The sequence below is a fragment of the Melospiza melodia genome, chromosome 3, assembly GCF_035770615.1.
Source record: "Melospiza melodia melodia isolate bMelMel2 chromosome 3, bMelMel2.pri, whole genome shotgun sequence".
NCBI lineage: Eukaryota > Metazoa > Chordata > Aves > Passeriformes > Passerellidae > Melospiza > Melospiza melodia.
The window spans coordinates 121,688,682-121,704,592 of record NC_086196.1 but is presented as its reverse complement, the minus strand read 5'-3'; the positions used below and the strand labels follow the sequence as shown (position 1 = coordinate 121,704,592).

At 41.6% G+C, this 15,911-nt stretch overlaps 1 protein-coding gene and 1 long non-coding RNA gene across 2 annotated transcripts in view; one reads left to right on the top strand and one right to left on the bottom strand.

Moving 5' to 3' along the window:
• The window catches only part of LOC134416378 (uncharacterized), a 62,287-nt gene that overhangs the window by 33,744 nt on the left and 12,632 nt on the right, over positions 1-15,911 (bottom strand). The window lies entirely within an intron of this gene.
• On the top strand, positions 518-10,482 carry SDHAF4 (succinate dehydrogenase complex assembly factor 4). The gene is made up of 3 exons (XM_063152964.1): positions 518-591; positions 2,913-3,065; positions 6,724-10,482. The coding sequence occupies exons 1-3, from the start codon at positions 552-554 to the stop codon at positions 6,831-6,833; spliced, it is 303 nt and encodes a 100-aa protein (XP_063009034.1). The 5' UTR covers positions 518-551; the 3' UTR covers positions 6,834-10,482.

Here is a 15,911-nt window from a genome sequence, read left to right as displayed (position 1 = left end):
GGGTTGGGTTTATACTGAGCCTTAAAAGCAACTTCACTGCCTGAACTCGGAAACTGCAACGATGCTGTCTGAAAGCACGAACACTGTCTGTACATAACTATGGTGTTAGCCAAAGTGTGTTATATGAACAATGTACAATTTTTTATTATTTTAAAAACCAACAAAACGAACAAAACAATAAAAAAAACCCCTAGCTGGACTACACTACAGATTGAGGGGAACACGGGTTCCTGCAGCGCTAAACTCTTCACTGCATTGAAGAAAGAAGACGTCTTTTCTCTCCACGCCTAGACACACGTAGAGCAGAGTTACAGCGCATTTCTCGAGCATCTCCGTGAGCCCGTAGCTGCCTTCACCGGGACCGTGGCTCCCCCGGCGCCGTTCGCCGCTGTTTGCCGGAGCCGGGGAGCAGCGCGGGGCACGGGGGGATCGTGAGGCCGCTGAGGCAGCGCTGCTCGGGGCCGCCTTCGCCGCCTGCCCCGGCTGGAGCCGCCGCCGCCTTGGGCGCCTGCGCGGCAGCGCTGCCCGCCCCGCACGGCTCCGTCCCGGCCATGGCTCTGCGGCTGCTGCGCGGCGCGCCCGGGGCAGCGAGTAAGAGGCGGACGGAGGGCGGGAGGGCCCGGGTTGTGCCGCGGAGGGGCCCCCGGCTCCCCTGCCCTTCCTCCCGCAGGAACTGACGAGCGAGGGGACGGGGCGGGCGCTGCCCGGGGCTGCCGGCGCTGGGGGGGCTGGAGAGCGCCCAAGATGGCGGCGGGTGGGGAGTGTGGCGCGGCCCGCCTCCTCAGCCTGGGGCCGGGGCTGTCGCAGCTTTCCCTGCACCTTCCGTGGCCCCACAGTTTCCCTGCTCTTAACTCCTTCCCTGCCTTCCCCCTCGCCCTTTCGATGTTAATATTCTCGCCTGTCCTGTAAACCTGCTGCTATCGGGCAACTCTGTTATTACGGAGGTTTTCTTGCCCTGTCGTTGCTTCGTTCTTATCGGCAGTAAAATGTTAAAAAGCAGTGTAAGGTTTGGAGAATAGCTGGAGGAAACGTGCTGTGGACCTGGAGGTTATTGCTCCGTTCCCTTCACCTGAGGAAATTCAGGGGGTTTGTTTATGGAGAAGTCAGACTGGGTAACAGAGCCTGTCCCACAGGCCTCAGCTGGGGCTCTTTGTTGGGTGTTTCCCTGTCGCCAAAAGCTGAGGTTCTGTGCTGCCATTGATACAATACACTAAAACAAACCAGTGCACTGTATGTTTATGGAATTTTTGTTAGATGTTTGTGCTCCATTTGGATGTCAGGTTCCTGGCAAGATGTGGCTGACGCTCTAATCCTCTGAGCATCCCGATGTGTTCCCAAATCCCACTGCATGGATGGCTTTGTCAGGATAAATCACATGCTGTGGGCCACTTCAAAAGATGGAATATTGCAGCGCAGCAACTTTAAAGAATTGGGATTTTCAAGTTCAGTTATATAATTAACAAATGGTAGGGCATTGTGACACTGTGTAAAAGAGGAGGGAATCAAAGATCAATTTGTACAATGTGGTGTACTGGTATTGATAGTTTATCTCATCTTTTTCAGAGATGTTTAATGTTGAACTTTTGTCACCTCTCTGTCAAGAAGAGTTTACTTTGGTCAAGAGCATCAAGTAAATCTATCAAGGAAAATGGGTTTTGCCTCTTTTCTAGTGACCGAGATAATAAATTTCATGCCAGTACCTTAATCTGTTTTTTATTTTAATTTGGACTACAATACCAGCTATAATTGAATTTTCTTGCTAGTTTTTCTTTCTAGCTTACTGAAGAATGACAAGAAGCTTGGCAGGAGTAGAAAGACCCAATATTTGCAACAGATTGGATCCTTTACTGTTGATAATTTGTTACACCATGCTTTACTCCTTTGGGGCATTGGCAGCAGTTGGCAGACATAATACAGTTTGTGTGGTTGTAGGGTTTGGTATTAAAGATGTGGTATTTTAAAATGAATGAGTATGCTGATTCTGGGAATACAAGTGAGTTGTTAGCTGCTGTTTATTTAGGTGAGTCAAGTTGCCAGTGCTTGAGAAGACTTCCTGATTCAATCTCCTTAGGACAGTAGAATAATAGTTCTTTCAGGTACTTTGCACCCAGCTGGTACAGGGAGGATTTGGGTTTGAATCTTGCTTCTTAAGAAATGTCAGAACTGCTTTAGGCAGCTGTCCACAGCCAAAATATTTTTAGTGGATAGTTTATGCTCACTGTGGACATGTACATTTGCTTTTTTAAACCAAACTGTTAGTAGGAGTTTAAGGAAAAAAGTGAATGCTTTTAATGAAAGCATTTGCATACAGTTACATAATTGAACTTAAACATGCTCAAAGTTTTTCCTGCCTTTGACTACCAGCTGAATTATTTTACCATCCTAAGGGAAACCCAGCTATCTTCTGCCGACATTCTGGAAAACCTGTTACTAAGGGAACGTTTTATTTTTTTTAAACTTTCCTTTGGGAAAGCAGAAGCTTTTTCTAACTAAAAAGCTGCTGGAAATGAGCCAAGATATGGAAATCAGGAGATTTCTTGGGGGAGGTTAGGATTTCTCCTGGAAAACAGACTGTACTGGTCTATGCTAGCATAATTACTGTTTAAGAGTCTAAAATACAAGAAAGTAACAGCAAAGATAAGTTCAAGCAGTTTAAAATACACTGTTAATGTGAACTGAGTTATACAACTAACACAATTTTGCCTACATCTGTTTCTAGGGCCAAAAATAATTATCTGTGCTGATTTCTTAGGTGTTCATGAGTTGAATGTTAAATAACTTCTAGAGTTTGTTTTCCTGCCTTCCTCTCCCTCATCCCTGAAGTAGTTTTTTCTCAGAGGTGTTCTGGACAGTCACAGCATTGCTCAGTGTTAAACTCCCACATTTATGCTGCGTGTCCATTTGCTTGATAGAGTCTTCACTTCTTTGGCACTCACGAAGCAGCTCCAGCTCTAAGCCAGGAGGAAGAGCTCAACCTGCTAAGCAGCCACTAAAGAAACCAAAGTTACCAGTGGGGAGGTTTGATGAACCAGAAGAGTCCAGTATGGAGAAGGAACCTCTGGAAAGTAAGTAATGTTTTACAGAATTGGAAGCTGTGTTTTAAAGGCAAGATGCGAGATGTTGTGTTGATGTCAGTTTAAGAAGGTGACAGACATTCAGCACTCTTTAGAATAATTTTCTAAGCTTACTGCCTGCTGCTCTGAAAAACAAACCAGGGAGGCAGGGCAGTGGGCACAGCTGCAGCAAATGGTGCCCCAGGGGAGAAGAACCTTCAGAACAACCATGGTCAAACATTGTAGCAAATCACACAGAGAACCTGGGCTTCCTCTGCTCTTGAAGATAAGCAAATTTGCCTGGGTGTCCTGACTTAGTGCCAGCCCTGCCTTTAGCAGGGGTACTTTCCATTAGAACAGGCTGCTCAAAGCCCAGTCCAGCCTGGCCTTGCACATTTCTAGGGATGGAGCATCCACAGCCTCTCTGAACAACTTGTTGCAGTGCCTCACTATCCTCACAGTAAAGAGTTTCTTCCTAATAGGTAATCTAAACCTACCCTCTTTTATTTTAAAGCAAATCTCCCTTGTTCTGTCACTACATCACCTTGTTAAAAGTCCCTCTCCAGCTTTTTCACAGGCCCCCTTCAGGTACTGGAAGGCTTCTAAAAGGTGTTCCCAGAGCCTTCTCTTCTGCAGGCTGAAGAGCCCCAGTTCTCTCAGTCTGTCTTAATAGGAGAGGTGCACCAGTCCTGTGTTTGTCTTAGTGGCTTTCTCTGGACTTGTTCCAAGAGGTCCACCCCTGTTTTGTGTTGGGAACTCCACAATTGAACACAGTACTCTGGGTGGGGTTGTGGTTGTTTTTTTTTTTTTTTAAACAAGTATTTATGATACAAAAATTTTCAAAAAGGCAATGCAAAGAATAACTTTTAACTGTTTGCAGCAAATGAAACCCAAGTTTCTTCTGCCCAACATCTTCATGAATTAAGCATTAACAATTTGATGAAATATTTTCTTCTCGTTCTTCTATATACAGAATATATTCTGCCTTACCATCTAAACAGGAAGCCAAGTCTGAAAGCACTAACATCCTGAGGAAAAGAAATACAGACTGATATAAAGTCTCCAAAAGGAAGGCAGCAGAGTGCCCACTGGAAGCAAAATTTCCTTCATCTATAGACAGTACTTCATGAAATCCTTCAAACCCATTAATGTGCCTTTCTGTACAGTGCTGGTAATTGCTTCAATTCTTGGGATGTAGCCTTGGATAAAGTAATTTTCCAGAACTGGATGTAATACTGTCTCATGAGAGCATTGCCACTCACCTCCAGAAAATTAAAAGGTGGTGTAGCTGTCACATCTGTCAGGGACTCTATATCCAACATCCAGGCAAGCCAGTGCCGTGCATAATTCAGTCCATGAGGATGTGCCCCTTCTTTAATTCCATAGGGCCACTAGAGTTGAATGATAGCAGCATAAAGACTAATTAATCCTTACATTCATTTAAGAAACTGATTGTGTTCTTCCACCCTAGAATCCTTCATTTCATGAACAAAATCCTCAGATACTCTTTCACAGAAGTCCCCTCTTTCATACAGGCCAAAGTGGCACTGTGTAGTGCCATTTTAGTTTGTGCAGCAGAGCCAAAAACTGGTCTCCAACTCCAGAGTGTATTACCCTGAGGCCACCACAGCTTTGCATCATGGTGCAAAGCTACTTCTGCTTCTCCTTTCACAAATTTCTCCACAGTTTGTTGTTGTATTGCTGTATTATTCTCGTATTATAAAATCATTTCCATGCAATTTCAGATTGTGGCTCACTTGAGAACTAACTCACAGTTGGAGTTACTGTGTAAGCAGCTGTTAAATCCTTGTCTTTTTATTCCCAGGCAAATCAGTGCCATCACTGCTGCATTTAAAACATGCATAATCCTTATCTTTTGTTATTTGCTTAGGTATTCCGGGTTTGGAGCAAGACTCAAGGTCTCTTTAGTTGCACCTGTATTTTTTACATGTAACACTAGCAATAGTTTGCAAAGTGCCTGTTGTATTATTAGGAAAAAAACTAAGAATTGAAGCTGGATTTAGAATTCCTACTGCTGTAGCTATCAGTGGAGAAATCTTTTGAGCATCAGCATCCACTGCCAGCACGAGCAGTGCTTTGATAATGGGATGATGACATGTACAAAGTAATATCAGGTGCATTTGCACCCCTTGTACTGCCAGAGGTGCTCAGATACTGATGTTTCTTTTCCTGGTTGGCATCAGTTATGAAACAGGTATCCTGGTATGTATCATCCTGTGTAGCCTGTAGCTGTATGAGTTTCCTCCATCATTTCTTTTTGTCTGATGTCCAGAATTTCTGTTGTAGTCCTCCTGTTGTATTTTCAGCCCTGTGCCTCATGACTGTGTTGCCCACCTGGGCTGAGTTAGGGATATGACTGAGGGATCCCAAGTTAGGTGTGTATGTGGGAAGCTCTGGAGAATCAGCATGGCCAGGGGCACGTGGGGTACTGTGAGTTTCTGGGAGCCCCACAGTCTGGTGCAGGATGAGACTCAGCCTAGGGGGGTGCTGTGCCACAAGTGCTTTGTGGCTTCATGGCCTGAGTTAACTATTCTTAGGAGATGGCCCTGACTAAAGGTGCACTGAGCAGTGTAAGAATGCTGGCTGAGGTACAGAAGGCTCTGTGGTGTTTAAGAAGGTAGCATGAGCTGGCTGTGTGCTTCTCTTTTGTAGCAGGGCAGGGGGTTGGAAGAAATCTGGACATGATCTGGCAGTGTGTCATTGCAGGCCAGAAAAACAAATCCTGGACTGCATCAAAAGCAGTGGGGCCAGCAAGTCAAGGGGGGTGATTGTCCTCTGTTCTCATGGGACCCTGCCTGAATGCTGCATCCAGCTGTGGAGTGCTCAGCACAAGAAAGGCATGGACCTGTTTGAAGGGTCCAGAGAAGATGATCAAAGGGCTAGAGCGCCTCTCCTGCCAGGACAGACTGACAGAGCTGGGGTTGCTCAGCCTGAAGAAGAGAAGGCTTTGGGAAGATCTGACTGTGGGCTTCTGATGTCTAAAGGGGGCTCAGTACCTTAAGGGGGTTTATAAAATGCAGGGAAAGAGTTTTCATACAAGCAGATAGTGACAGGACAAGGGGCAATGGTTGTAAACTGAGGGAAGGCAGGCTTGGAATAAGTGTTAGGAAGAAACTTTTTACTCCGAGGGTGGTGAAGCATTAGAACAGGTGAAGCATTACATGGCTCAGCCATCCAACCTGGATGTTTTAAGTACAAGACTAACAGAATCTTGAATAAATTCAAGCTAAAATTAAAACAGAGTACTTAAAATTAGAGAGGTAAACAGCAAATAATACCTGGGGTTTTAGATTTCATGAACATAAGTACAGCATACCCAAATGATGCAAGTTCTGACTTGAGAAGCTGTGGTCCTTTAATGCCTCTGGACATTCAGTTGCTTCTTTATTTGCATAATAAATAATATTATATCTGTATTTGTATATATATGTATATATATAATTAATATATATGATCATATAGCAGTAAAAAAACCTGAAATTAATTTTCTAGGGCTCTGGGAAATATTTAGTTCAAGGTTGCCTTTCAAAACAAAAAAGAATTGATTTTGTCTTTGAAAATGAAACTAAAAGGAAAACATCATTAATGATAGCATCTTTATATTTGTCAATATTGTAGAAATTTTAATGGACTTTCCCTGTCATTTTAGAATTCCCTGATGGAATCAATCCTACTACAAAAGAGAGGGGTGGACCCAGAGGCCCTGAACCTACACGTTTTGGAGACTGGGAAAGAAAAGGACGTTGTATAGATTTCTAATATTGAAATGTCTGTATTGCTAATAAAATATTTCTAGTTGCTAAAATATATAATGTACAGAAAAAATCACACCTGGATTTGTCATGGAGCTTATTGTTTCTGTTGTGCCAGCACATTGTCATGTGATGAATTTTTTTACTAATGCAATGTAATTAAACACAGTGCTGCAGCTCAGATTATGGAGCTGTTAGTGGCTCAATGTCTGCCCAATCTTTAATACTATTTACACTGTGCAAGTATAAATGCAAGTACAGTGGTGTGAAATTGGTAGTCAGGAGCTTATTGAGATGTATAAGGGCTTGTATTTCTTCATGAATATAAAGATTTATATGGTGGTGTAAAAGTGTTGAAAGAACTTTGCATTTCAGGAACCTGAACACCATTCATCAAAGGTAGAACCAACTCTGAGATCAGTAGGTCACTGATTTCACACAGTGGTTCCCTGGTGAAAGCCCCTTTACTCAAGAACCTTCCCTCTGTCCCTGTTGCAGTGGGTTGGGTGTTTTTTCCTGTTTGTAGGGAAGGGACAGTCTTGTCTCTGATTGAGGACTGTAAGTGGCCCAATGGAAATGGAGACTTAAATTTTGGAGAGGGTCAGCTCTTGATTGCAAGTAGTGTAGAGGTGCTCTATTTGGAATTCTAGAACACTGTCCTTTATCACCTGTCTTCTTCATGCTACTTACATTATCTTTTCTTTTGTAAGTGGAGTTGTCCTTTTGCACATGGGCTAACTGCTGCTTTGGAAAAATCCAGCATTGTTGTCTGAAACCTTATGGTTAAAGGGGGCAAATTCATTAGGTGAAGTAATATTGCAGGTCTTTAAGTTATCTGGCATCACAGTAAATATCTTTCAGTCACACTGAGCTCGGTTCTTGATTCAAGAATTTGCCTAGTTGTAAGTGCTGTAGTAGAGTAATAGTAGCATGCAAATCTACCACTTGTGTGGGTACTTACTAATGAGAATAAGTTGTCATTATTGAAATGTGAACATTTCTGTGCAAGTTCTTTGTGATAGCCTGAACAAATGGATCTTCTCTAGTCAGAATGAGAGAAGGGTGTGGGCTTTGCCCAGCTTTGCCTTTGCTTGGTTTAACTTTACTCGAGCATTAAAGTGTGAGGGCCTTGTCACAAATCTGAGCAGCCTCCCCTCAAGCTCACTTGACTGGCAGCCAGTGGGAGAGCTCCTTGTTGAAATCTGGCAGTTTGTGTATCCAGTGAGTGTGTTAGAGACACAGTCTTGCTCTAGTTGTGAGTTTGGATGTTTGTCTCACTGTGGTGTTTCTCTACAAAAATACTGAACTGAACTATTCAGTTACAGGTTTGTCAACCAAATACCTCACTGACAAGAAAAATGAGATTAATGAAAGCCTGTTTCTCATAAAAATGAGATTAATGAAAGCCTGTTTCTCTCTGTGTTAAGTAGTGGTAATTAGATTTTGAACCTTTACATTCTGCAACATGGCTTGGATATTGGAAAATTGGTTTGTATTTGTATCTGATTCATTCTGTTTTCCCTCTGTATAGTGACAGATCATTTTAAAATCTGTTGACATTTTCAGTTACCTAAAGATAGGCTGGGTCAGCTGTCTTCAATTTCTTAATTATTTCTAGAAATGTTTGGCCTTTTCAGTTGCTGGTGTGTTGGACACAATACACCACCTTTTCAAATAGGAAGTGGAAATTTTAGTTGGAAGCTTCTGCCTTTTCTGCATCGTTATTTATAGGCTTAACTTCTAAATTCACAAAGAAGAGGTGAAATACAGCAGTTATTTTATTTTTTAATTCTAAATCTTCTCCATGGATTGTTGCATTACTTCATTATCTTCTCAAACCAGGTTTTACCCTTTCCAGCACACACTCCATGAATGTTTACCTAATCGCACTTCTTGGCATTCCTGATTTTCAAATCTAATTGCTTTACTCACTGCTGACTGCAGGTGCATTCCTCCCTGGATGCAGACTTACAGTTTTGAGTTAGCATATGAAGAACTGCTCTCACTTTTCCATCATTTTCCTTACATTTCACTTGCTTATCTTTGGTCTCCCTCAGTGTTAAGGGCTGACCCAGGTGCTGTCCAGACCCCTGCTTGTCTTCTTTCATGCAGGTGATGACTGCTGCTGTCAGAGCCACAGGCAGGCAGCCCTTCTTGTCAGAGCACAGGAAGGTCCAAATTCTCCATGCCAGTATCCATGGCATACCTGGATTTTGAAGATAATTTTGAGAGTGCTAGCATCTGTAGCTATAGGACAGAGTGTCTCATAAAGGCAGGGGATTTGCTTCCCCTCAAAAAACAGAATCCCAGAATAATTTAGGTTGAAATAGACCTGGAAGATCATCAAGTCCAACCAACCGCTGCCAAGTCTGCCACTAAATCACGTTCTCGAGTGCCACATCTACACATCTTTTAAATACCTCCAGGGATGGTGACTCAGTCGCTTCCCTGGGCAGTCTGTTTTAAGCTTGACAGCCCTTTCATTGAAGATTTTTTTTCCTAAAATAAAAAGGCTGTTTTTAACCCATTTCTTGCACAGAAATGTTATAAATAGCTGAAAAGGAGTTGGTGCATGGGAAATAGTGGATACCCCTTCAGTCTTGAGCAACTTCAAGCCTTTTTTACCACCTCCCAGGCTGGTGCTGTTGACTAAATATTTGCTTAACTTGTTTATGGAAGGTGTCAATGAGACATAGGAAACTGAACATACAAGCAAAATAATATGTAAGAGTCAAAGAATGCCAAGGGGCCCTCTTACATTGTCTGGCGACCTGGCATTTACCAAACAGAGGAGCCCTGGGCTCCAGTAACAGTTAAGCACAAAATCCTGTGGTGCTGCAAAATCTCTTGTGGTACCTGTCAAAAGTGATCAGGGATTGAGTGTAATAAATGATACAATGATAGTGTAGGGTATAAACAATAATTTCTCTTTGTTTTCTTGCAGTGCCAGCAGTTAGGAAAGCAGCACTTCAGCACTTTTTCGGAGCTGTCTTCCTGCCTTTCCCAGATAATCACTATTAGCAATTCACTGGAATTTAGCATTAGGGTAAGAAAATGGCTTGGGGCATTAGCTATTAGATCAGCCATAGATACAGTTTTATCATAAATACTGATTGATTTTTTTTTTTAGCTCTTTTTGTTAGTATAAACAGTGAAGAGCAGCAGGGGCTGTATCCTAACATTTTCTGTTAACTTTCTGTGAGACAAAGGAAAATTGTTCTGTGTGTGTAAGCAAATTCTTGCAGGACTGCAGGATGCTTGCTGCTCTGTTTCATTTTCTTTAATAAAAATCTGCATGTTGTGTTTCTGCAGTAGGTTTTCTCTTTTAAACCTGTTTCTGTTACTTGGCATAGATACATTTGGTACATTATTAAAATTATGAAGCCTTTATTGTTTGAAGGAATTGCACCATAATTACTTTATTTCAAAATACATGAAGTTTCAATTTACAGTTAAAGAAAATATTTGCTATATATTGCCTTGTTTAGAAAGCATGTATTTCAGTGCTGATTTTATTAAATTGAAACACAGGATACATAATAGAATCACAGTAAAATTACCTGTGATGGTAGCATATGTTTGTAAAGCACCATAGAATGCTGTTAGAGATCTTTACTGCATTTTTAGTTGACTGCAATAAATGGTGACAAATTCCAGTGGTCTGTAGTGACAGATAAATTAAATGCCTCTTTATGACCCTTATTTTGGTATTCTTATTGAAAAAGCACTACACCATCTTGTTCTGAAATGTCAGGAAGAGGAGGAATACTGCATTCATTTCTAAGAGAAGCAGTTTTGGTAGTTCTGTGTTTTTGTAATTGTTCATGAGTATCAAGGTATAATATGGTATCAAATGTATCAGAACACAAGGAAATGGTTTGAAATGTGTTTCCATGTGCTGATGGAGATCAGAACCATGCTCATTAGTGGTCACTTCCTTGCTTTTGTAAAATGCAGTATAAAATACCTTTGCTTAGCTGGTGGTCAGTGTTTTATATCAGACCAACTGAGATGTGCAAGCTACATTCTAATGTGGGACTGAGCATCTTTCTCCATGTTCCTGTGTTGATTGACATTATCTCCACTGGGCCAGGGGCATCTTTCTGACCATCTTTTCCCCCTGAGAGGAATTATTTGAACCTCTTTTGCAGCCACTTAAATTAAGTCTTTCCTTGATACCTTTTCAGAATAGGTTGGAGTTACTGACTTTTGAAGTGTGGGGGCAGTGCAGATATTGGCCTCCCATCCTTTGGAAACCAAGCTGCTGAATGACTTTGACCATATGCATTTTCTTCAGAAATACTCAGCATCTCTCTGCATTTTTTTTGCTGTGAGAATGGAATTTTTTTCCCTCAAATAGCATCAGAAGTGCCAATTACAGCTTGCAGCAGGAAAGTCTTTGACATGCATTCTCTAGGCATTAAATCTCCCAGTCAGCTACAGCCTTGTGCCTTTAAAAAATCACATATCTTAATGTTGCCATTTTTAGGGCGAGAGTGTTCAAAGAAGCTTTTTAAGGTCCTTACTTAATACATTAATTTATATTAAAACTGACACCCATGGCCTATCAAAACACAGCTGTAATTCTCAAATGTTAGCCCCTGACAAAAGTCAGGTGAGCTATGCAGTGGTGATCAGTTAATTCTAGAAGCCAGATATTGAACTATAACTTACACTCTTCTAACTGATTGTTTTAAACTTGAGTGACTTATGTAGCCATCTGTGCTTCCTTCCTAGTTGTAGTTCAGGGAGATGCCTCTCAAAGGCAGTCTTGTCTCAGTGTGGGGGGTTTGTCATTACAGGTGCTGAATGGGGGTGTTTTAAGGGCATCCTCCCTACTGACTTTAAAGGCTGCCTGAACAGCTGTCCTAAGCAAGGTGTATTAGGTGTCAGTGCCCTGGTGGTGACAAGGGAAGCCAGGGTGTCCCTGAACATGAGTGTGAGCTACTCATTTCCTCAGAGGGGGAGGGCTGCAGTGAGGCAACGGGACCTGCAATGCTTTTGCTGCCTGCACCATTCCCAAAGAGGGTGGCAGGGAAGGGGATGTCCAGGGCCAGCTTTTAGACACCTTATAAAAGGGAGTTACATTGTCTTAAAATGAGAGGGAAAAGGCTGAAGCTAGTTCTTTAAATTCCTTCTGCCTATCCTCCTCCCAAGCAAATGCCTACAGCATGATACAGCCAGGAGGGTAACACTCCATAAACTTACACTCAGGTGACAACAAGTGTCTCAAACCTACAAATCAGTGGGATGTTTTCCCTAATAAGGGTGAAGCGTGTCAGACTAACAACTAAGCAATTTTATGTGCTGAGAGGGACTTAGCATCAAAATGAAACTGGCAGACTAGGAAAAAGTCATATATTTGCTCAGCAAACCTTTAGTCTGTGTGACTTCCTTGTGAGAGGCTAAAGAACAAAGGATGATGTGTTTCCAGCTACCATTTGAAAGCTGGGGAAAATTTCACCATGACTTAAAAGACAGACAAGCAAGTGTTGCTTAGCTCAGGGAGTATCCTGCTTTTGGTTTACATTTTACCCCAGAGTTTTCACTTACGAGTTCTGCAGTGTGTATGTGTGATCTTGAGACAGATTTTTCCCCAGATTATTTTCTTGAGACAAGTCTGCAGTAGCTGTTTGGTCTAGCAGACATATTGTTTCATTCTCCTGGCTTTTTTTTTTTTTTTTTCAACCTGATAATGGCAGCTACAGCTCTCTTATTTTTAAATTGCATATTATTTAATTTCACTTGTACTTTTTGCCATCCTTGAAGTGGGTTTTTTTGATAGCTTGTACCCTTTGTTTCTCTGTTGTAATAACAGGGCACATCATAACATTAATCACAAATTACAGGTTTCTCCTTCTGTTTCCTTTCTTTGAAGGAGATCTTTTGCTAATATGGGGGATTTTTGTATGTGAAGATCTTAGCTATAGTCAAGAAAAATAACTGGAATTTCTCCAGGGGCATTTGACTCTAGTTTCAAATTTAAGCTCATTATTCTGTCAAAATCTAGCTTTTGTAGGAAGTCAAAGATGCAAAGAGGGTGAAGGATGTCTGTAAGAAGTAGCATCAGTCTTCCTGAAAGCTTTATACTTTCAGGAGTTTAAACCCAAACTCGTTTCAAGGTCTCCTCTGTGAAGGTCACTGAGCTGTCAGGTTATGTTATTCAGTTTTTTCCAGAGCACATGGCTGTGGTCCAGTCTGTCCAGTCAGGACATTCTGGTGTGTCAGGACAGTCCCTAAAGAAGCTTTTATGGTTTCAAGTCTTAGTGTGCACAGAGATATACCATGCTACAGTAGTACACATCTGACTGGTGGGTACATTGTAAGCTCACTTGTGAATGACTGCAGGCATCACAACCATCTCTGAAATGGCAGGGAGATTTGAGTAAAAGCGCTCAGATAGCCAATGGTTACCTTCTGGTCCTACTGTCATCTCCATTTTGAAGATAAAATTGGATTTATTCCTCCTTAAGAACAGAAATCTCAAGCACCTGCTGCTATTTCAGGAGACGTGCTGCATCCTCTCATCCCTTCGCTGAGGAAGACCTCTGATGGGAGAGCAACTGTCAGAGAGAGGCTGAATGACACTGAGCAGGTGCAGGAGGCAGCAATTGTGCATTTGGGCAGCTGACCGCCAGATGGTCCTTCCTATAAAACTGTGGAGAACTGTGGATAATACTGGGTGTATCACAGAGGCCTGCTGGGCTCCACAAACCCTGTGTGAGGGGAAAAAACAGAATGCTCAATGTAGGATTTCTGCAGCTACTGTGGTTCTTCAAAGGAAGCCTGAAAGCAAAACAGCCCAGGTATGCAAGGAAAGAAGTATTTTCATTTTGCCATATTATTGAAATAAGGATGGCTGGAGAATGAGGTGACCAGTAGTGTGCTGTGTTGTGGAAAGAAGGGGAGGAGAGGAGAGGCAGGAGTAGACTTCTCCACATGAGCTGCACCAGGCCTGGGCTGAACCTGGATCCTGGTCTCTGTTTCTGGAATCTTTCCTTCCATCCTTGTATGTCAAGGTCACTGTAACATCCAACTGATCGTTTATTATAGCCTTTTCCTTGTTGCAGCAAGTGCTGCAGTGCTGGTCTGGCGGCATTCCTGCATTTCAGAAAACCCCAGCTGACCAAGGAAGCCCCTCACATGTCCATCAGCAGGTTCCTCCTTATGTACCTCCTTTAGCCCAAAATGTTTTGGACCCTTGAATTGGCAGCTTGTGGAGGTAGGCAAATACTTGTCCCTCACTAAGAAGAATGTCCCTGACCTGCAGTGCTGCTGCATACCTTTCATGTCTGGTCATCAGCAGAAAATGGAAAACTTACTCATTTATTTTATACCATGATAGAAAATTCAGTTCTTAGCTCTTTTTTTGTGTTCTTCCATCACTGCTTTGACATGATTCCAAGATTTTTTTCCTGTCACAGAAGTATGTTTTTTCTTTCAGTTTATGGTAACAAAAAAATGGTTCTGTCCTTTCAGATTTTGTTGAAACAGGACTGATGGCAGGGCAGGATTTATGATGGTGCGAAAATTGTAACTGTTTCTAGAACATGAATATCTACATACATTTGCATATCTTTATTCACACAGATATATATATGTACACGCACACCCTTAATACAGAATCATTTGCCAATTTCATCCGTGTGTGGGAGGTTGGCACTTTATGAAACTGTTTCACAATGCATCATAACTTCATAAATAACAATGATAATAAAGTGGTTTATGTAGTAAAAGCACAGCTAATGCAGCTCCAGTTTCCTCTGGAGTTTATAAATATCCTAAAGAATTTTGATAACTGAAAAAATTACAGGCAGCTCAAGACTGGTTTAAAAGGTAAATACTAATGTCTCTTCTCCACTTCTGAAAAGTTGTTTAGCAAAAGCCTATTTTTGTTACTAACAAAGAGGAATAATACACTGAACTGTACAAGAACTGATTGTGTCTGCTAGGACTGGCCAAAATCCAGCTAGGCCAGCATCCTTCATTTGACAAAGGTATCACCAAGGGCTTTGGTAGAGGTCCTCTCATAAAAGACTTTGTGGAAAATCAGTGGGACAATTTTTTATTTCAATTTACTGTTATCTCTTACCATGGTCTGACAGTTAAGCTTTTAAGTCTATGTAGTTTTTCAATACAATTCTCTTTCAGACCCTGTGGTCTTGAGCAGTCCTACATCTTGTACACAAAATAAATTGTCCAGAGACAAGACTAGACAATAGGCATAAATTAACTTTGGAAATCATTTAGGGATCATTTGATCAGCTGCTCCTTTGAAACTCTTTCTAGTGGTTATTTTAATGCTGTAATTAGTCAAGAGGACCTATAGAGTTTCTGAGTGGGAAAAGAGAGTCAATAAAAAATAAAAATAATTAATGAAAGTCATTTAGAGAGGAAATTTAAGATAGTAGAGACCTGTACAGACCTGTACTTTTCAAGTGATTTTATTGTATGTGAGACTGAATCCAGTGTGAATAAAGATGTATTTTTTCCTCATTTCAGATATTCAGTTGAAGCCACAAGAAGGCATGTTGGGTATTTCTCATTTGTAATAACAACATCTTTATGCTCTTAGAGTAGTGGGAGAAGAAAACTTGAAATAGTGCCAGATGCAGTTATATTTCTCAGTGGAGAAATCTCTCTGAGTATATCAGTCTTTTGCTTAGTTCTGTTTTCAAAATTTACACTCAGAAGTGAATCCTTGCCTTTGCCTATTCAATTTTATTACTCTTATTTTCACCTGAAATTCTAATATGATCAGTATCTCATTTCTGTGATCTGTATCCTTCATTCTAATTGCATGCGCCAAAACAAGAGGATGGAGGACTGTGTCATTCTTGGTTTCTCCTCAGGTATGCACAATTTGCTGTATCCCTGTCATTAAAAACCAATTCCTGGCCAACTATAGCCCATATTTCTTACTCTACTTAATCAGTTCTGGCTTGTGCAGCTTCTTCTTATGGTGTTTGCTCTACTACTTGTGTTGCTGTTCTGCAGTGGCCACAGAGCTGACACAGAATACTTCCTTTGCATCATCAGTAAACTATGGGAAGAATTTGGAAAATACATGGAGCCTAGTACTAGG